This window comes from Hyposmocoma kahamanoa, unplaced genomic scaffold, assembly GCF_003589595.1.
Source record: "Hyposmocoma kahamanoa isolate Upper Pololo Valley unplaced genomic scaffold, ASM358959v1 289, whole genome shotgun sequence".
In the NCBI taxonomy this organism is placed as follows: domain Eukaryota; kingdom Metazoa; phylum Arthropoda; class Insecta; order Lepidoptera; family Cosmopterigidae; genus Hyposmocoma; species Hyposmocoma kahamanoa.
Window position 1 is genome coordinate 719,902 of NW_020653777.1, and position 21,769 is coordinate 741,670.

The 21,769-nt window shown below is 39.7% G+C and overlaps 1 protein-coding gene across 1 annotated transcript; it reads left to right on the plus strand.

The window, feature by feature from the left end:
- Positions 1-5,555: 5,555 nt before the first annotated feature.
- LOC113229175 lies at positions 5,556-18,358 on the plus strand. The gene is made up of 5 exons (XM_026462693.1): positions 5,556-8,592; positions 8,904-10,009; positions 15,305-15,383; positions 16,791-16,932; positions 18,239-18,358. The coding sequence occupies exons 1-5, from the start codon at positions 5,984-5,986 to the stop codon at positions 18,356-18,358; spliced, it is 4,056 nt and encodes a 1,351-aa protein (XP_026318478.1). The 5' UTR covers positions 5,556-5,983.
- Positions 18,359-21,769: the final 3,411 nt, after the last annotated feature.

Genomic DNA, 21,769 nt, shown 5'->3' on the forward strand with positions numbered 1-21,769 from the left:
TTGTCACAAGTATCCAGTCTAATATAAAAAATTTATTTTTCGTCCAACGTCACCATTAAACCGTCCATTGTCGCTCAAGTCAAATCCAAGTGCAAATAATTTTATCTGTAACTTATTCAATTGTCTATGTATAACACAAATTTATTTCATGTTAAATATTATTTATTATTAAGTTTTTGTAATATCGTTTGGTACGTTAAGTTGTTCTTGTGCTAATAATTTTTTTTTTTCCCCTTTTTGAGGGGGAGTACTGTGCCAGCCACAGACGTGCCAGAATGTCTAACCCTCTTCCGACATTCAGGCACGTCTTGGTACAAGCAAAGTTACAATCATGCCTTGTGCATCAGCATAGAACACACGTACCAAATTAGTATAAGTAGCTCATACAAAATGTAAACCTCACTCAGTCAACCAGACTCAGTCAACCAGAGTCAGTTAATCCTCATGCGGTATTCATTCAATAAACTAATAGCAATGAAATCACGTCGGGGTCACCACTTTACCATGATCGGGGTGTTCTTCGTCGGGGTCACCACTTTACCATGGGTTACATGGTATAAATAAAATATATATGTTGTGGATATTTGATGAGAGTTTACTGGATACTGAATGAATACCGCATGAGGATTAACTGACTCTGGTTGACTGAGTCTGGTTGACTGAGTGAGGTTTACATTTTGTATGAGCTACTTATACTAATTTGGTACGTGTGTTCTATGCTGATGCACAAGGCATGATTGTAACTTGGCTTGTACCAAGACGTGCCTGAATGTCGGAAGAGGGTTAGACATTCTGGCACGTCTGTGGCTGGTACATTTATTATTATTTGAATTGTGGTGTTCCGTATTATGACGGGCGATGACAAAATAACAGCGAGGGCTATATAATCAACATAGTCCTCAGAGGCTGAGTCGTGGACCCTTTTGACATGCTTCTATTTTATTTTTATTTTTTTTTATTTCATTATTTTGTATGCTTCTTTTTTATTTTAATTGAATTTATTTCTATCAATTTTTTTTTGTTTTGTTTGAAATTTATGCATGTGAAATTGAAAAGCCAATTTTTTTTATTTATCTAAAATGCAGAGGCGGATTTGCCCTAAGGTCCAGTAGGCCCGGGCCTGGGGCGGCCAATTCTGACAAATAATTAACTGACGATAACAAGAAATAACTCGAAGTACCTAAACATTCTAAAGGCTCAAGCACATTATGGTGGATATGGTAACAATAATCTTCCTAAATCACTTTCGTACATTTTACGTATAAAATATAGATATGTTACATATCTATAATGTAATGTTGTTTGATCGCGATAAACTCAAAACCTACTGATCGGATTTACATGCGGTTTCCACCAGTAGACAGAGTGATTCATGAGGAAGGCTTTGGTGTATAATTTACTTAGGTTTTGTGTAAGTTGGCTGAAATATGACGATAAACGTTGAAGATGTCGGAAAAAATCTTGCCGGCTGGGCTTTACTGGCGTGCACCCCGTAAACTAACAGAAATATATGAAATCAATGCGGTGCAGTGCGACCCGCCATAATGTGCGTGCGCCTTTAGAATATGGAGGTACTTTAAGTTATTTCTTGTGTCATCAGTGAATTATTTGTCACGATTGGCCGCCCCTAGAATCTGGTCGACCTTGGCCCGGGTCTACTGGGCCTTAGAGCACATCCGCCACTGGGTCTACATCCGTTCTCCATCCGACATCCGTTAGAAACAATTACGGGGAAATACGTAAGTAAGGCCTAGTTCCCACTATGAATTTGCCGAGAAACCGGCACTCGGTCTAGGTGTTCACGTTAAGCCGGATCTCGCAAGAAAACCGGAGACTAAAGTACTTACCTCAGTCGAATTCAGACCACTACACACGATAGACGACGAAATTGTGGTGTTGTGGTGGTATCTTAGAAGGCTTAGAGTAAAAACAAAAAACATTGTGTACATCCCTTTTTACGGGAAAGATTTTTAATGGGTCAACTGAGAAGTGACAAGTCAAAGTTCTTCAATTATTTTCGAAAGACAGCATCCTCTTTTGATGATTTATTGGGAAGACGTCCGACGTCATTCCCATTACTCCGGTCCGGGCGTTCTGCCGGCGATCAGCAGTGACAAACGGCGTAATGTGAATAGCTTCATATAAATTGTACAGCCTTTCCGGCAGTTTTACCGACCCGGCAAATTCGCCGGTATAGTGGCCTACCACTCGACCAAATGAAAAGAAGCACGATGCGAATGAAATTTGATACTTTGTTTTTTGATTTCATTGAGTATTACGTATTTGACAGTAATAGTTTAAAAAAAACGGAAGTAGACCCCCTAAACAGTGCCGAATGTCGGGTATAAGTCACGTTGACGTTGCATCACCGCCGCGCGAACGTTCGTGTCGACGTTGTGCGTGCGTTAACAACATACTGACGCTCGAAATACTCTAGTGTGGGGGGTCTCTTAGTTCAGTTGAAATAAAAAAAAGTCGTTAATCGACATCACTGAATACAGCGGTTTTCTTGCAAATTCTATCGTGTACATTTTTAAGAATCATTTATTCACACCGTATAGTTATCAGTGTATATTCTCAATTTTACCAAAGTGATCGATTCGACACTTTGACTGTTATGCGAAATCAATAGTTACGCCATAGTTACGCCCTTATGGGTAGGGGAAAGGTGTACGCGATGATCCATCGAGGTAAGATGATCTTTTTCAATTGCAGCGAAACTAGTAACGTCATCTAGATGTCTTCTTTAGTAAAGTGTAGGCTCCTATGCAAACCTGTCATCAGTCAATTAAAAAATAAACAAAAATTATATGACCTTGCTGCTTACACCCTGTAAGATAAAAAATATAAGGATTATTTGATCTTGAAGTGCCGTAATTGTTGTTTCATATACCTAACATAACATAAATGAGGACTTTGTTAAGTCTAAAAAGTTGTTGTCTTTATTTATTTCTACCAAAGCCTAGAAATTTCCCGAAATAGGGGCAAGGTGATGCCCTGGATCATCTTGCTCATACCCTTAGGATCATGTTGAACACTCCGGTGTCCAAGATGATCTTTGGTAGGGTTTTCAAAATATTGAAATAGAATAATGAATATCTTGAAGCTGGAGGCTTACCACAATCTCTTAAAACAATATTACTCTAACCTTACATTGACTTTTCGTACCATGAAATGCGCTTAAAGTAGGCTTATTATAATGTTAAAACTATGATGTTTTATAGGCAGCTTTGTGACTATTCATTCACTCAGTTCGTACTATGATGACGCGACCTTAACATTAAAGTAGATAATATTGTTCTTATGTCAAATTTAGCAATCTTAAATTAGTTACACGGATGCAATGGAAACAATATTATTTTCGAATTTATTGTCTGAATATTGATTTGTAACGATTAAAAGTTAAGTTGAACTTACTTATTTACATATATCTCTTCAATATTTTGTTTATTTTTTATTTAATAGTCCATAGGAAATAATTTCTCGTTAAATAAAAATACGTGATGTTTATTTTGTAAAATTATGACAGCGCCATCTATATGCTCCTTGGCGACACTAGCCGTTGATTATAATTCCGAATTCACAACGTGACAATCAAGAATCAGCTTGTTTTATTTATTTTTCTTCATGAAAATGCGGAGAAATAATTGAAATTAACGTAATTTTAATAGATTTTATTATTACATACTTTTCTTTTTTTGGCAGTTGAAATTCTCTTAATGTAAATAATATTAAGTATTTTAAAATTATACTACGACAGAACGATTCGGAATATTAAAAAAGAAAGAGATGGCATTACACAGTTCATATAGCGTTATTTCTTTCCTATTTTTAGTAAGGAATAGACAATATTGGGAAATCATTCGTTCTTTCAGTCACTTAATCAATAATACATTACTTGGTTGACAAGTTTGTCATGGTACGAATATGACTAATATTATAATAAACTTATGTTGAAATAAGATTGTTTTTTGAAAGGTTATGGTAAGCCCCTGAACCTCACTCGACGTGCAAATTTTATCATGATATTTTCCATCACAGTTAGCGAGAATTAATGGTACTAATCGTTCATACCAGAGTGTGTGCGTTATTAATTTCTTGTAGCATTATTGCACCCGCCATTCATAATCATAATTCATTTACTTGTAAAAACACAGGTTGTTTGGAAGTTAACATGTGTTCAGTACAGAACATAAAAGCTTAGTTTAATTTTAGTTTATTTGTATAATAATATTAATATGAAAAAAATAGTAAAATATTTTTAGTCTCATTGTAGCAACACTGGTAATTTTTGTTGTGGTCAACACTGGTGGCCATTTCTCTCTCTTCCAAAATTTGTACAAGCGTAACGAGCATTTAATTTCTATATAATAAAAAACATTATTTTAAAGTTTTCTTAGCCTTTTACTCAACAGGCTAAAGTGGTCCTTCGAGCCGGATATGAACCAGAGACCTATAAAATAAGCATAGTTACGCTGTGTCCGGTCAAACCATCGAGTATATAACCAGAAACAGAGACGAAATAAGGGCCAAACATTTCTGGTAACTCATCAGTGATACATCACTTATGAATATCAACTCTCGTTTGCACTGAAATTACAAATTAGAAAGCTGAAATAGTACAGCGCCAACAATTGACCTGTGTGTACGTCTCCGTATATTCCAAAAATATTCCGTGTTTATTGCAATAAAGATAATATATCTAACAATGGCGTGCTGTTCTATTCGGTGGTGTAGGAAAAACAGCAAAACATCTAATTACAAAACAAACGGAATCAAATTTCATCGGTAATTAAATATTAAATATGTAATTTTGCAATTTTCGTCCATTATAGCAAAGCTAAAGTTAACTGGTCGATTTGAAGTGAAACAATTGACGACACCCGTCAATTGTTTCGAATTCGGGCTGGCCAATCGGAGCGCAGTTGTCACGGTAATGATATAGCAGAATAATTTTCAAACAGATTAAATGACATTTCGTCTCTATTTCTGGTTATACACTCGATGGGAAAAACATCAGGCATACAAACGTATTGAAAGTGTTATTAATTATCATTGACTTATAATTATATGGACGTCGGGTCCGCGCTAAAAAGTGTCCGAACTTATAGGGCGTTAAAATCGTATACAGAGCGTCATTCACGCTTTAGTCTTCGTTTGTTCGACTGACATCGAAGCAAGCAAAATTAGACAGTACTGCGATGACATTACAATTTAAATTCAACGTTTTAGCTTTTTCATATTCCTTTACATGTCACTACGTTTAAATAGGTTGACTTGGGACATTCTTTTTTTGTGGTGTTTGTATTAGACCCGTCGTCCATTTATTTGTAAATCAATGGTTTTTCAACAAGAACTTTGTTTTGTAAATCAAAATAAAGCAATAAATCTAGACGACAATGATTAAAATTTTTATTGTATTAAAAAAAGTAAGGTTTGGCAATTATGAATGAAAAATGATATCTGATAAATGTCCACCACGACCACAGTTACAGATGTCGATTCTTTCATCAAAGTTTTTAATCACTTTTTGGCAAAATGGTGGGTCTATATCTGTTCAGGACGAAAACGTGTTCGCGCCCATGTGATTTTTAATATTGTAAATTTATTATTGTGATTTATTATTATAATTTGGTATTGTTAATTTAGTTTAAGGTTTGGTAAATAAACGAGAGGGAGAGAGGGGTTTTGCTTGGAGTCTGTAGGGTTCTCCCGTCCCGCTCCTGCATTGGTGGCGTCCCGCTCGCACACTTGAATAGAATGCGAGCAGCACGGCGGGCCAGCGATGATATAAAAAGCGGAGCGTTGGGAGCGGAACGACATTCCAAAATTGACTGCACAAGACTCCGAAGGCGTTCCAAATCTCACCGCGATCCAAGCAAAACCAAGATCAAGAAGCTCAATTTACAACCAGGCGTTTTTCTCTTAATCCGCCCCCACATTTTCTGGTCCTTCAGCAGCCGGATTACATCAAGAAAGAACAATGCCAGTTACCAGAAGCGCAAAATCATACCCCGTGAATACCCAAGAATCCTCGTCCACTGCTCCAACCTGTTCGACGGGCACTGACACGATCACGGGGACCGAAAAGACCGCTACAACTTCAGAACACACGCGCTCCACGTACGCCACACGTACAACCGGTGCAACTGTGGAAACCGACGCGACGATCAGACAAATCGACGCGGCGCCGACTGCCACCTCGCCAGTCTCCCAACTAGTAGAGAGACCCGAAGCCGGCGCCACTACAAGCGAAGCACCACGGAGAATATGCTCTCCTAAATCTGTTCGATCCTTTCGATCCGGTTCTTCGAACAGTCGTCGTAAGCAGTTAGCGGAAGCGCAACAAGAATTATTGAAGCTGAAAATCGATTTAATATCTGCAAAGATCGCGGCAATGGAAGAGGAATCGGACGTAGACGAACCGGAGGAAGCCACGATCCGCGAAGAACGCACATCGGAGTGGATTCGCACAAGCACTATTGGGTTGAGAAGAGAAGAGCAGGAAGACTACACTGCCGCCACACGTACGAAGGAAGATATATTGAAGGGAAGACCTGCCGAATCACAGGCGCCGCCGCCGACGCGCGACGTCATTCGCCAGGAAAAAATCTCCACGTACGCGGCACCTGCGACAGCTGGGACCAGGTGCCCCCCCACCAACTACGCGGGGGGAGCGCCCCCCTCTACATACGTCACGCACACAAGTGAGAGACAACAGCCGCAATACTATCGTAACAACGACGGCCACCTGGAACATAAGCCGCCGAACGACATATGTTATGAAAAGTTAGCAACGGCGATCACTACTGCGGCACGAGCGATTCAACCCACTACTGCAAGACTTCAAGAATTACCCATATTCAACGGTTCGTCAAGCGACTGGCTGCCGTTCAAGACAGCCTATGAGGAATCTGCAGGACTGCTTACAGAACAAGAGAACCTGGCGAGGCTCCGGAGGAGCTTGAAAGGCACCGCTAGGGAAGCAGCTCAATGTTTATTCGTCGGAGCCACGTCCTCCAACGAAGTAATGAGCTTACTGACATCAAGGTTCGGTCGTTCGGACGCGCTCGCACTGGCCGAACTGAGTAAGCTACGCACCCTTCCACGTCTGGGCGAACATCCGAGAGACATCTGCAACTTCGCATCGAAGATCATCAACGTCACGGCCACATTGAAGGCGCTAAACAGACCGCATTATCTACACAATGCCGAGATAGTGCGCGCCGTGGTTGAGAAGCTGCCTTCAGCATTGCGCTATCGATACTATGACTTTGCTGCGGAACAGCCAGAATACCAACCTGACCTAGTAACCCTGACCGAGTTCATGCAACGCACAGCTGCACGTTGTGGGAGCTACGCGCCCGTCGAGAACACACCTGTGGAAGACCGGCGGGAGCCAGCAGGCAGGAGACCCATGAAGAGCTACCACACTCAAATAGTGAAGCCAGCCGAGCACGAACAAGTTACTACGTGTCCTATTTGCGACAAGACGGGTCATCATGTGGCGCAATGCGACGAAATGAAGACAGCAGATGTAGCCGCCAGGTGGGACATAGCACGCAAACATAGGCTATGTTTCCGCTGTTTACGGACACGCAAATTTCGCCATACGTGTAAGAACAAGAGGTGCGGCATCGACGGTTGCGAGTACATGCATCATTCACTGCTGCATGGCACTCCACCCTCATCAAAGGAGAAGAAAGAAGCTCCTGCATCATTTGTTGTGGCATCAGCAAAAGACAGAAGCAACACCACCGCGCTACTGAAGGTACTCCCTGTGCAAGTGAGGGGCCCCAAGGGTACGTGCAACGCACTCGCGCTACTGGACGACGGGTCAACGTGCAGCCTGATTGAGGCGGCGCTAGCAAGAAGGATCGGCGCAGCGGGTACACCAGCACCCTTTTACATTGAGGGTGTAGCCGGCACGCGAATCAACGTTGGCGAATCGCAACAAGTACGCATTTCTCTGCGCGGGCGCGACACGAATGAGCATACAATAACGGCCCGCACCATGAACAACTTGAAGCTATCGCCGCAAGCAGTCCCACGTAACGTCATACGAGCTTGCCCCCACCTGCACGACTTAGAAGAGCATCTCATCTACGAAGGGGGATCACCTACGATACTGCTGGGTCAAGACAACTGGCATCTTTTACTCACACATGCCGTGCGACAAGGAGACCGACACCAACCGATCGCAACACTCACCGATTTAGGTTGGGTTCTACACGGCACTAAGAGATCGAGTGAAAGAGTCAACACCCACAAAGTACTCCACGCTGTCGCCCCTGATGATGAAGAGTCCATGGAGCAGATGATGAGGGAACACTTCAGCCTCGAGTCATTGGCTGTCACACCGAGACGCAGCCACAACGACGACGAGCGACGAGCACTGCAACAACTAGAAGATAAAACCCGCCGTTTACCGGCGGGAGGCTTTGAAACCGGTCTTCTATGGCGTAACGAGCCCGTTCGTCCACCTGACAGCTACGACGTGGCGTTAAGAAGATTGGAACTAGTTGAAAAGAAACTCGACCGCGACGAGGAACTGAAAAAGAGATGGATACCCACCAAAATGAACGTCGCAGACGACTAACCCGCGACGTGCCACACGACTTCGACTCTAATCATCGATGGTACAGGGGGCCGGACTTTCTATATATGTCGGAAGAAAATTGGCCTCAAGAGGAAGTCACGGACGTCAACGTCACGGATGAAGAACGGGTCCACCTCACCACAGGCGTCGGCGCGCGACTGAAGGAAGCTCTACCCGAAGTAACTCGTTTCTCAAGTTGGATACGCCTCATGCGGACCACAGCGCGCGTACTACAGTTCATAGACAGGCTACGGACGCGCACACAACGATGCGCCGCTTTAAGGAAGAGAACGAGGAAAAATGCCGACGCCGACCCTACTTGGCGAAAAAATAATACAGAAAGCAAGAAGACGAATACTTCCGAGGCTGCGCGTGGAAAGCAAGTTTTACACAAATTTAAAACGATCGACGCATCATATCTACGCCACGCCGAGTCGCTGTGGATACGAGCACAACAGGAAGAGGCGTTCACCGAGGAAATCAACGCCCTCATGAGGGGGACCCCCTTTCCCCCCTCTAGCCGCCTTATGAAATTATCAACGCTACTCGACGGCGAGGGCATAATACGACTACGATCGCGTATAGCGGCGGCGGGTGATATCACTGAGCAACAACGGTCACCAGCCGTGCTTGATGGAGACCACCCGTGGGTGCGACTGTATATCGCCTGGATACACAAACAGACGCACCACGGAGGCTTCGGCATCACCACCAGCGAGGTACGACAGCACTACTGGCTCCTACGACTACGCAACGCTGTGCGAAGCGAACTGAAACGTTGCCGAGTGTGCCGCATCATGAGAGCCACGCCTCCACAACCCTCGACCGGAAACCATCCGCCCAGCCGCCTCGCTCACCATCAACGCCCGTTCACATACACCGGGCTGGATTTCTTCGGCCCACTCCAAGTCACAGTAGGCCGCACACGACAGAAAAGATACGGAGCGATCTTCACCTGCCTTACCACGAGAGCGGTCCACGTCGAGGTCGCCGGAGATCTGAGCACCGACTCCGCCATCATGGCACTCCGTCGCTTCATATCGCGACGCGGATGCCCGACGGAGCTGTGGTCTGACCAGGGAACCAATCTCCGCGGCGCGGACGCCGAGCTACAGAGGGCAGCACTAGAAGCTATACAGGAAGACGCCAGTATCCGGTTCATCAAGTGGAGATACATACCGCCGAGCGCACCGTTCATGGGAGGAGCATGGGAGCGTCTGGTACGGAGCATCAAAACAGCTCTGTACACCGTACTGCACGAACGCGCCCCGAAAGAAGAGGTCCTGCACACTCTATTGGTCGAAGCAGAGCACACCCTCAACAGCCGCCCTCTCACCCATGTATCCACTGCTCCAGAAGACGAGAACCCCCTGACTCCGAACCACTTCCTACTGGGGGGGTCCCTCACGAGTACCACTGCCTGGAGCCTTCACGGACACAGACATCGATGGGCGCAAAATCTGGCGGACCAGCCAACGACTGGCCGACATGTTCTGGTCACGCTGGATAAAAGAATACCTCCCTGATCTCCAGCACAGACGAACTCCGAGAGCCACCAACGGCGCGCTACAATTGGGAGACTTGGTGTTCATAGCCGACGGGACGCTACCACGCAACACCTGGCCCCGCGGCATCATTGTGGCTACATACCCAGGCCCCGACGGAGAAATAAGGGCGGTCGACGTGCGGACAAACAGAGGAGTTCTGCGCCGTCCTACAAAGAAGCTGGTAATCATTGCAACGGGAGGCAACGAGACAACGAAGCGCGAACCCTAGGACTTTCCAGCTACAAGCTGCGGCGGGAGAATATGTTCAGGACGAAAACGTGTTCGCGCCCATGTGATTTTTAATATTGTAAATTTATTATTGTGATTTATTATTATAATTTGGTATTGTTAATTTAGTTTAAGGTTTGGTAAATAAACGAGAGGGAGAGAGGGGTTTTGCTTGGAGTCTGTAGGGTTCTCCCGTCCCGCTCCTGCATTGGTGGCGTCCCGCTCGCACACTTGAATAGAATGCGAGCAGCACGGCGGGCCAGCGATGATATAAAAAGCGGAGCGTTGGGAGCGGAACGACATTCCAAAATTGACTGCACAAGACTCCGAAGGCGTTCCAAATCTCACCGCGATCCAAGCAAGACCAAGATCAAGAAGCTCAATTCACAACCAGGCGTTTTTCTCATAATCCGCCCCCACAATATCGTTAACCACTTCACGAATGTTGAGTTTTAAGGCTGCAGTCGATTCAATTGGCTCCGTATAGACTCTGTCTTGAACATAATCCCATAAAAAATAATCACATGATCGAGCTGGCCACTTAACGGCTGAATTTCGTGAAATTATGCGATCGGGAAATTTGATTTTGCAATAAATTCATTGTTTCGGTGGCTTTGTGGCTGTTCTGAACATCATATTTGTGATTCAAAGATTTAACTATAGTTTAGTTAAATTCATGCTTAATATGAAAAAAAAATGCTTTTAAATGAAAGAAGGAACGATAAAACTTTCATGACCATAGTAGTATCTCAAAAAAATACTCTATAAAACAATTATAATATTATCGCTCTGTACTATAGAAAATAACCCAAAAAAAGTATCACCTTGAAATAAACGTCTTCGTTTTAGAAATAAATATTTTTAAAATACAGTTACCTTACAATCAGTGGTCGGAAATTCAGATGCTTTTATAACTAAAGTGCACTATGAATAAGTATTAACTTGGTCTTGTATGTTTTTAATATTTATAATATGACTCTTATATACTTTAGGTATTATTTATCTGTCTTATGATTTAACTAAAATATTCATGTGTTATTATTATTTGAAAACAATTAGAAACATTTAAAAATATTTTTTTTTCATGTGTTATCCACCCTTGTTGCACAAAACCGGTAAATTAATCGTTACATGGGATTGAACTACTTTTATATACATTTTTAAAATTTTTTTAATTGAATATTACGATGTTTGACCAACGTTATATTAAATTATTTTTGTGAAATTACTCCACTATTATAGGTTGATGAAATTACTAACACAAAGATTGAACACTTCAAAAATTCATTCGACCCGGCTGGATTCGAACCAGTGCCTTCCGGCAAAGCATGCTAGACGCCATGCCAATTAAACCACGGAACGAACGAGCGGAACTTACGAATTTTTCTAAGTGCTTGTTGTAGATCTGCGTTTTTAGTTTTTGACGATTTTTTTACCGTAGTGCCATCTATCAGGGCCTAAGACGAGAAGACGCGTGGGGCACGTGAGTGTGCTGGAAGACGTTGGTTCGAATCCGGCCGGATCAAAGAAATTTATTTTAGGTCATTAACTTACAAATAAATGGACGACGGGTCTAATACAAACACCACGAAAAAAATGTCCCAAGTCAACCTATTTAAACGTAGTGACATGTAAAGAAATATGAAAAAGCTAAAACGTTAGATTTAAATTGTAATGTCATCGCAGTACTGACTAATTTTGCTTGCTTCCCTGTCAGTCGAACAAACGAAGACTAAAGCGTGAATGACGCTCTGTATACGATTTTAACGCTCTATAAGTTCGGACACTTTTTAGCGCGGACCCGACGTCCATATAATTGTAAGTCAATGTTTTAGGTGTCTTTCGTAAAAATAATTATAACAAACTATGAAGTGGAGTAATTTCACAAAAACTAATGAATATCATAGTGGTAAACATACTCCCATTCGATAGCCACAAAGTCCAGTGAAAGTAATAACGTGAAAGGGTTGTAACCCTAACAACCGTTATCAGGATCACTTCAGTAAAACAGGAAACTTCCGGTCCACAAATTTATTTAACTTGAAGTAAAAGGTAAAGTAAAAAAACTGTAACAGATAAAAGGCAGATGTAGAAAACAGTACATTAATAAAAAAAACACTCCCTACACTTTATGATTAAGGCACTTACTTACCTTTAAAAGGGCCGAGTAACTGTGTTACAGATACGTAATCTTAGGTACATGAAGGCTGATATAGATTACTACACATGATTTAGCTTATTTAATGACGATTATAAACGTAGTAAAGAACCAAAATTAGCGATTATACGCGATTGAATTTGAAACAGCTCCGACTGTTGTGGCGGTCGAGCAGGGAGTGACCGTGGTACGAAACAAAATTAGAAAGCGAATGAACATGGAACAATTGAAATTTAAATACAAGTAAAAGAAAAAATGATACGATACAAGTGGAGAGAGGCGATACAAAAATGTGGGATGACGGTGTAAGGAGGTCACACCGTCAGAAACGTAATATAATAACACAAGTGTGGCAACTCTATGCAAACGTAGTTGCGCGGTTTGTATGTATGCATCAGGATTGTTGCCGATGCAGGTTTTTTACGCATCAGCGGATGCTGGATTTTCGACCTTAACATCAGCAGATGCTGATGCGGGTGCTGATTTTATGTATTTAATAAAAAACGCGAAAATATATATTTTTTTACAACATCTAGTGACGGGACGAACAACTTGTGCGTCTGAGGTAAGCTTCTCGCCTGTCCATAACAACTACAATGTCACTCAGTGCTTTAAATAGCAAAGATCTGAGGCGCATTGCCACTGCCCCCGTCACCCTGAGACATAAGTTGACAAGTTCTGTGCCTGTAATATTACCAGCACAATTACCCTTCAAAACCGGAACATAGTTATGCTGACATTAACTGCTTGGCGGCAGAAATAGTAAGGTTACTAAATGTACATCCTTCCTGAATCTATCTACACGAAAAACTTTCTATTTTCTATGGTATTGTAATAAAATATTATTTAAATGATTTTGTGACATTTATTAACAAAAGAATCAATTTGCATGAAAACAATCAATTATTGCTGAATTTGATCAAAGTTATATTTGAAAAACAACAGCTGAGCTGCCTTTTCGGCTTACAGTCTGTTTCTGGAAAGTTTGTAAATTATTCCAGCGTACCTTTTAGGCCATATCACGACTCGAACATCCGCTATGAATATCAGCATCAGTGAATGCGGAGGCTGATGCGAATATTTTAATTTATGATTGAATTGATTCCAGGGAAGTACTGCCACCTTACTTATTTCTGCCGCCAAGCAGTAATGTAAGCATTACTGCGTTCCGGTTTAGAAGGGTAAGGGTGCTGTTGAAATTACAGACACATAGGACTTATCAATTTTATCTCTCAGGGTGACGGGCGCAGTGGCAGTGCCCCTCAGATCTTTACGATTTAGAGCTCTTGCGTGGTACTGCAACTGTTATGGACAGGCGTGCAGCTTACCATCACGCGCACGACTTGTTCGTCCCGTCACATGCGGATGTTGATATTCGCGACAATCCTGGTGTGCACGCCCGCTGCTCTCCGTGTATGGACGTACACAGTCGCATAATCTCACGGTGCAGTAGTGTTGCATAACATTGTCGTCCCAACGAGCAGAGATGGGCAGTGGGTGAAAACCCGGAGAATACGGAGTTTGGTATAATTCCATACTTATTACAAATTTCGATGTAAAATCATTGACTTACAAATAAATGGACGACGGGTCTAATACAAAAACCACGAAAAAATGTCCCAAGTCAACCTACTTAAACGTAGTGACATGTAAAGGAATATGAAAAAGCTAAAACGTTGAATTTAAATTGTAATGTCATCGCAGCACTGTCTAATTTTGCTTGCTTCGCTGTCAGTCGAACAAACGAAGACTAAAGCGTGAATGACGCTCTGTATACGATTTTAACGCCCTATAAGTTCGGACACTTTTTAGCGCGGACCCGACGTCCATATAATTGTAAGTCAATGTGTAAAATAATCTTTTTTAGATGGAAAAGAGGCAAATCCTCACAACTCTTCACGTCACACCAGTCACCTTTTTTGCAACCCTGTGGATTCTCATTAATAAGGATGCACATTACGTTCGATTTTTATGAAAACCGATTCAAGGGCATACGATTCAACGGATTTTTGTATCGATTTATTTCCATGCGATTTTCAAGCTGACCAATTCAATAGAAAGGCAAATCGAAACGTTTAGATTAGAAAGCAATAAATTTTTTTTAATAATATTATAATAACAACATGCATAGTGTACAGCAAGTATCAAATAATCAGTACAAATAACCGCTGGTATTTGAAAAAGAAAAAATAAAATATACAATTGTCGTTACTTTATTTATACATTATGCAAAAATGATATACACGAATACAACAGTATAATAAGAAAAAATAGTAATTTAAAAAATTAAATTAATCAGAATTATATAATCTGTCTAAATAATTCTCTCACTGAAAACGTGTGTGTGTGTGCCTTGCGTGTCTCTGGGAAAAACAGTGTGTGTATTTTGATGTGAAAACACTTCATTGAGCAGCATGGGGAAGATTTTCGGTTTCTTCATAATATTATGACAATTTTAGAAGCAATTTTTTTCAGTTATCAAATTCTTACACTTACATTTATTACGATTTACAACAAATATTTAGAATTAAATAGAATTTGCCCCCGATTTTGGGCATTAATGTGTATTAACCCGATTTAAACCCGGCAAAGCAAAGCGTCGGGTTAAAACCATTAAAACTCGATCGCTTGCCCATTTCTGCCAACGCGTCTTTCATTATTATGTGAATGTGTGCGTCCGTATACACAAATACAAGCCGCTCTGTTGCTTTGTACGGAGTTGTCACTCTTATTTTACTGTGGTAATAATGTAGTTTTGTTTGTTTTTTTCAGATAGTCCACGGCCCGAGTTAAGGCCACAACCTGGTCAAATGAAAACCACTAGGAATCATTCTATTACCTGTTCTAATAGGTGAGTTGTTATTGTTTTTACACTTGCAATTCTATTTTATTAACGGATTCCAAAAAAAGGACGAGGTTCCCATTCGAGTGTGTTATCTTTTCTTTTTGTTACGCGATTATTTTGACACTTGTGAACCGATTTTGATGATTGTTTCCGCTCAAATTTGAAGAAAGTATTCCACTTCTAAGGGTGGTAAAGTAGGGGATGAATATCAATAAAACTTGGCAAATAAATGTAATTCCACAAAGTTTTGAGGTCGGTTTTTTAATGATTTAATTAATGATTGTCATTGACCTACATATAAATGGACGACGGGTCTAATACAAAAGCCACGAAAAAAATGTCCCAAGTCAACCTATTTAAACGTAGTGACATGTAAAGGAATATGAAAAAGCTAAAACGTTGAATTTAAATTGTAATGTCATCGCAGTACTGTCTAATTTTGCTTGCTTCGCTGTCAGTCGAACAAACGAAGACTAAAGCGTGAATGACGCTCTGTATACGATTTTAACGCGCTATAAGTTCGGACACTTTTTAGCGCGGACCCGACGTCCATATAATTGTAAGTCAATGATGATTGTTATCAAAAATGAAATTGTGAAATATAAGTTTGTTATTGTATTTTTAAACGTTCGTTATATTGCGTGAAAAAGCTATTATAATATATTTGAAATAAAATATATGTACGCACCCTTCACAGACAGCCTCACAGATAAATTCCGTAAACTTATAACTGCCCTCTATTGGCGTCCGGGGTTAAACTATCACGCAATGTGCAAAGGAAGTTCCGTCGCATATCGCTAGATGGCATTGAACAATTTGTACATTTTCAAGATTTTTTTTAAGGGAACGTTTTTTTATTGTTTTAAGCTTTTTTTTATTGAAGGTCACAATGTTTGACCACCATAATATTAAATTATTTTTGTGAAATTACTCCACTAATGTAGTTTGTTATAATTATTAATACAAAGATTAATACGAACACTTAAACAAAACCTTCAATCCGACGGGATTCGACCCAACGTCTTCCAGCAAACCGTGGCAGACTCTATGTCAACTTAGCCATGGAACGAACTAGCGGACTTTCCGATTTTTTCTATGAGCTTGTTGCAGATCTTCGTTTATGGTTTTTAACGACCTTTTTTCTAAAAAAAGACTTAAAAATGTATAAAAGTTGTTCATTGCCATCTAGTGATATGCGACGGAACTTCATTCATGTTGTTGCACATTATGTTTAATAATTATCTATAATAGTTATCCTTTGTGACTTTACATAACTTGCTCCATTTATTCGTATTATGATTATGACTTTCATGTATTTAAAAACTTTTGATCAAACATCAAATGTTATTTTAGCATACCAAGGTCACAAAACGTGTTTTTTTATTAAGAACGATTTTTTTCGTTCGTTTGTAGTTCGGGTAGAAGTAAACGTATACGGACTATCTTCACACCTGAGCAGCTGGAAAGACTCGAGGCCGAATTTGAGAGACAACAATATATGGTGGGCCCTGAAAGACTGTACTTGGCCCATGCATTGCAACTCACCGAAGCTCAAGTAAGTTTCTCTTTAAAAGTAAAGTAAAAAGAGTAATGTAGGGTAAAACCGGGATAGACGCCGCAGTGGGATAGGTGCCTCGTTTTCAAAAAACCTAACGTCCCCAAATCGTAATTAATTAATTAATCAAAGTTTCTGTAGGGCTTCATGTGGAATAGACGCGTTTGTCTTGTACATGCGTTTATCTCCGCGACGGACTTTGATGAGAGTTATTTATCTTAAACTGCCTCCGTGGGCGAACGGTTACCATACCGGACTGCCACGCAGAGGTCCCCGGGTTCGATTCCCGGGCCGGGAGAAATATTTGTATGGCCTACATTTATTTCTCTCGTGAGTTTTGGGTGTAATTTGTGGTTGTCTATGTGTGTGTCCATGGCACCCGCGACACAGGGTTTCCCTAGTGCGGGGCTATGTTGAGTGTGTGCGTTATTATTATATAAAAAAAAAATTAAAAAAAATATTTAATAGAATCCTGGGGGCCTACCACAAACTCTTAAGACAATATTATTTTAACCTTACATTCATTTTTCGCACCATGACGCGCTTAAAGTAAGCTTATTACAATGTTAAAACTATGTTGTTTTATTGGCAGCTTTGTGACTATTCATTCACTCAGTTCGTACTATGAACTTTAACATTAAAGTAATATTGTTCTTTTGTCAAATTTAGCAATCTTAAAATAGTTACACGGATGCAATGGAAACAATATTATTTTCGAATTATATTGATTTGTAAGTTGAATTATATTGTCTAAATATTGATTTGTAATGATTAAAAGTTAAGTTGGACTTATTTATGTATATATGTCTCTTCAATATTTTGTTTACTTTTTTTATTTAATAGTACATAGGAAATATTTCTCGTTAAATAAAAATACGCGTAGTTTATTTCGTAAAATTATGACAGCGACATCTATATACTCCTTGATGACACTAACAGTTGACACTAGACTATAATTCCGAATTCACAACGTGACAATCAAGACTCAGCTTGTTTTATTTATTTTTCTTCATGAAAATGCAGAAAAATAATTGAAAACAACGTAATTTTAATAGATTTCATTATTACATACTTTTCTTTTTTTTTGGCAGTTAAAATTCTCTGAATGTAAATAATATTAAGTACTTTAACATTATACTAAGATAGGACGATTCGAAACATCAAAAAAGAAAGAGATGTCATTATATAGTTCATCGCTCCTTATAGCTATACATGTATATACATGGATCTATGCATATATGTGGAACACCTTTTTCCGATCATTGATTATGAATTATGTAAAAAAAAACCAATTCTCTCTCGACAGGTGAAAGTATGGTTCCAGAACCGCCGCATAAAATGGAGGAAACACCACCTAGAAGTGACGCAGCAGAGGCTTGCAGTGCTACAACGACACAGAACTGACGACCGAGATGATGATATTTAAGAAAAATAAGGGCCCCCTTAGCACCTCGAGCCCCTATAGCAATTAGAAATGAGCACCGATAATAGACCAGCCAGCGGCAGCGCGCCGACGAAAAAAAACAGTTATACAAATACTTTTTGAAAGGAAAAAATGAAATAACGTATTTTCTATAGTAATCAAATTTTTATCAGTTTGATCAGGCGCTCCGATCGTACGCACACGGAAGCTTCTATATTGCGCATGCGTAGCGAAAATGGCGACGCCAGTAATGTATAAACAAAACATCTTCGAATATAAAGTCACTAAGTTTTATTTTAGAAATGTCAATTTCTGGCGTTGCCATTTTCACTGCGCATACGCAATACGGAAGCGTGCGCGTGCATATATGATCGGAGCGCCTGATCGAACGAACGCATATCTAATAGCAACACATGTTTGGGGTTAAGGGCCATACCCATAAAGCCGTATTCCTGATCAATTGTTGAATGAAAATATTTTTTTAATTTAAATGGCGTTCTAATTGTCTATGTTTGGTTTGTAGACATCGTTAAGTATACGTGCTTATTCAAAAGTGTATACAGGGCGACTTGTAAAACCGCATTCTCGTAGCCTATATACTAACATTATAAACAACAATTTTTCTACCATGACCAAAAAATGGTAACCGGGTCACAAACTCGAATTTATTTTGTCTGAAATAACGTTTGTTTGAATTTTCCTTACCCCGAAAACCAAATTATAACGAAACCGCTGCTCTTTCAGGATATGTTGGATGTTTATCGCAAAGACGCGATAAACGATAAACGATAGGTTCGGATAGGTTAGATTAAGTTAGGTTTAAAAGAAAAAACATTTTCCTCTCAAAATTACTTTCGAGGTTATGAAAATTAGAGCAAACGTTACTTCTGGAAAATGTCATTTCGGACTTCTGATAGATAACCCAAAAATACTTTAAAATTTTTGTTGTAGGTACTATCTGAAATCTGTATCTGGTAGTAAGCTCAAACGACCCCCATCAGCGCTCCTGTGTTTTGCACAGTTACCGTTTAGAGCGATCTATTTAAGAGTCGACACAAACTCAAATGGCTTTGGTTGTTTTCGCATAACAGTGAAAGTGTTGAATTTACCACTTTGGAAAAAAATATATTATAGTGAAATTGAGGTTATACACTGATTCTTAGAATAATAACGCATAGAAACCTAGTCCGCACACGCTAAGTGAGGCGAATTGAAGCGCTCCCAAAGGGCCTACTCGAGCGGGCGGGCCTTCAGTGCTCAATCTCAACTTGCACCGCGAACAGATCAAGAATTTTAGCTAAAAATGACGAAATGTGCGGTAAATGAGTGTAAAAATACGTCAGACAAACATAAAATAGATACTAACATCACATTCCACAAGGAAGTAACGCGTTTCAACTTGTATTTTTATATAAATATTGACCAAAACCGAAAATTAACCTACTACTAAAACTAGCCTACATGAATTTGATTTTTGCCTCACTTGTGACAGTTCGTTTGATATGAAACTATCATTCTATGCGTTATTATTCTAAGCATAATCAGTGCAGTGCAGTTATACGGTGTGAAAACACGATTTCTAAAAATTTTCACTATAAAAAAAACTCAAACTTACCTCGAAATTTTACAAGAAAACCGCCGTATTCTATAGGTACTTTACATATACCAATGTTTTTTTTATATCGATTGAACTAAATATGGTTTTAATTTCGTTTGTAAAAAAAAATTTGAAATAAAGCCAAGGACACTGGTCGCTCGGTCCAAGCAAAATGAACCGTATTAGTAAATCGATAAATATTTTTACTTTTGTCCGAAAGTGAAATAGAATGAATTGTTAAAAATCAAGAAACAAAAGTAGTTATTATAATATTAAAATAATTAGTAAAAAAAGAAACATTAATTATTACACAATCGATCGTCGTAACGCTACAATTACATCTTAGAACTTTAAGAGCATTTGCACACGGCGTATTTTATACGCGCCATAAACGAAAGAAATAACGAACTAAAGTTGTATACTAATTAAATTCACACTTATCCAAAAATTGCCCAGCGGTTCAAAGACACGTCGCGCTGCATACTGCCCGTCAATTACGTCGGACCTATGTCAAACTTGCTTCGCCTTATTTTATTCATATTAATTTACAGACCCCCATACCTCAACTCCTAAAATCTAGGCTTGCGTTAAAATACCTCGCCTTAATTATTAAAGAAGGATGGCAACATCCGTATATTCTGTGACCTAGTGTTTTTGACGACGTGCATTATGAATACTTGTGATTCATTATCAAAGCACCAAAAAAGCTAATTGAGTACAGCCTGTAGAAGCTGGGGTTATAATGTTAATATAGGTTATGTTTATAATATTGTCTTGTATTTCGCTTCAGATGTTTGCTCGTAGTAGCAGAAAACAACAAGTTTTCAGTTTGTTCCCAAAAATAATAAAGACCTTCCCGAATATTTCCAAACCCGCCAAACTCTGCCACATTTAATATAACTTATCATGTTCTGCTCCAATGAATATGAATAAAAAATAAATCTGCCCAAATGGCAGAAATCTGCCACAAATTGTCACACTGTTCTCAATATCAATGTGACATTGACATTGGCAAGATGTCCCTTGTCAAAACGTTCCTTTGCAACCATTGACTTACAAATAAATGGACGACGGGTCTAATACAAAAACCACGAAAAAAATGTCCCAAGTGAACCTATTTAAACGTAGTGACATGTAAAGGAATATGAAAAAGCTAAAACGTTGAATTTAAATTGTAATGTCATCGCAGTACTGTCTAATTTTGCTTGCTTCGCTGTCAGTCGAACAAACGAAGACTAAAGCGTGAATGACGCTCTGTATACGATTTTAACGCCCTATAAGTTCGGACACTTTTTAGCGCGGACCCGACGTCCATATAATTGTAAGTCAATGTTTGCAACTTTCATTATCTCTCATTTAAATATTGTCTAAATATTTTTATCACATTGTGTTTTATTTGTTGCTTTATGTCATTACTGGTTAATTGATTATATCATTAGGTATTTTATCTGAATCTGAATCTGAATCAATTGCGTTGTGTTCTTGCATCTATGCTATAATACAACTTTTACATTTTATTTTCCCGTCTTCTAAAAATATACAAAAATATATTGATAACTGGGCATAAACTAAAACGCAAAATTATACTAACAAAGTCCATGAACGGCTCTACGTCGTTATTAGGGCAGCTTTCGCCATCTTTCTTTCAACTACTAAATGTTGCCACTGCTTTCCAGTGAACGAAATGCCTTTTCCAGATCCTTTTTCAAATCTCAGACATACTAATAAGTAATGACCGTAGATAATGAATAAATTACACTAAAGGGCCATGAGTATTGGCGAATTTTTTTTGTTAATAATATCAAGTTGTTTATGAT

Excerpts from the sequence above, each read along its gene's own strand:
- LOC113229175 (XM_026462693.1), top strand. The coding sequence starts at position 5,984 with ATGCCAGTTACCAGAAGCGCAAAATCATACCCCGTGAATACCCAAGAA. Across the intron at positions 15,384-16,790 it reads TCTATTACCTGTTCTAATAG|TTCGGGTAGAAGTAAACGTA; the intron begins GTGAGTTGTTAT and ends GTTCGTTTGTAG. Across the intron at positions 16,933-18,238 it reads TGCAACTCACCGAAGCTCAA|GTGAAAGTATGGTTCCAGAA; the intron begins GTAAGTTTCTCT and ends CTCTCTCGACAG.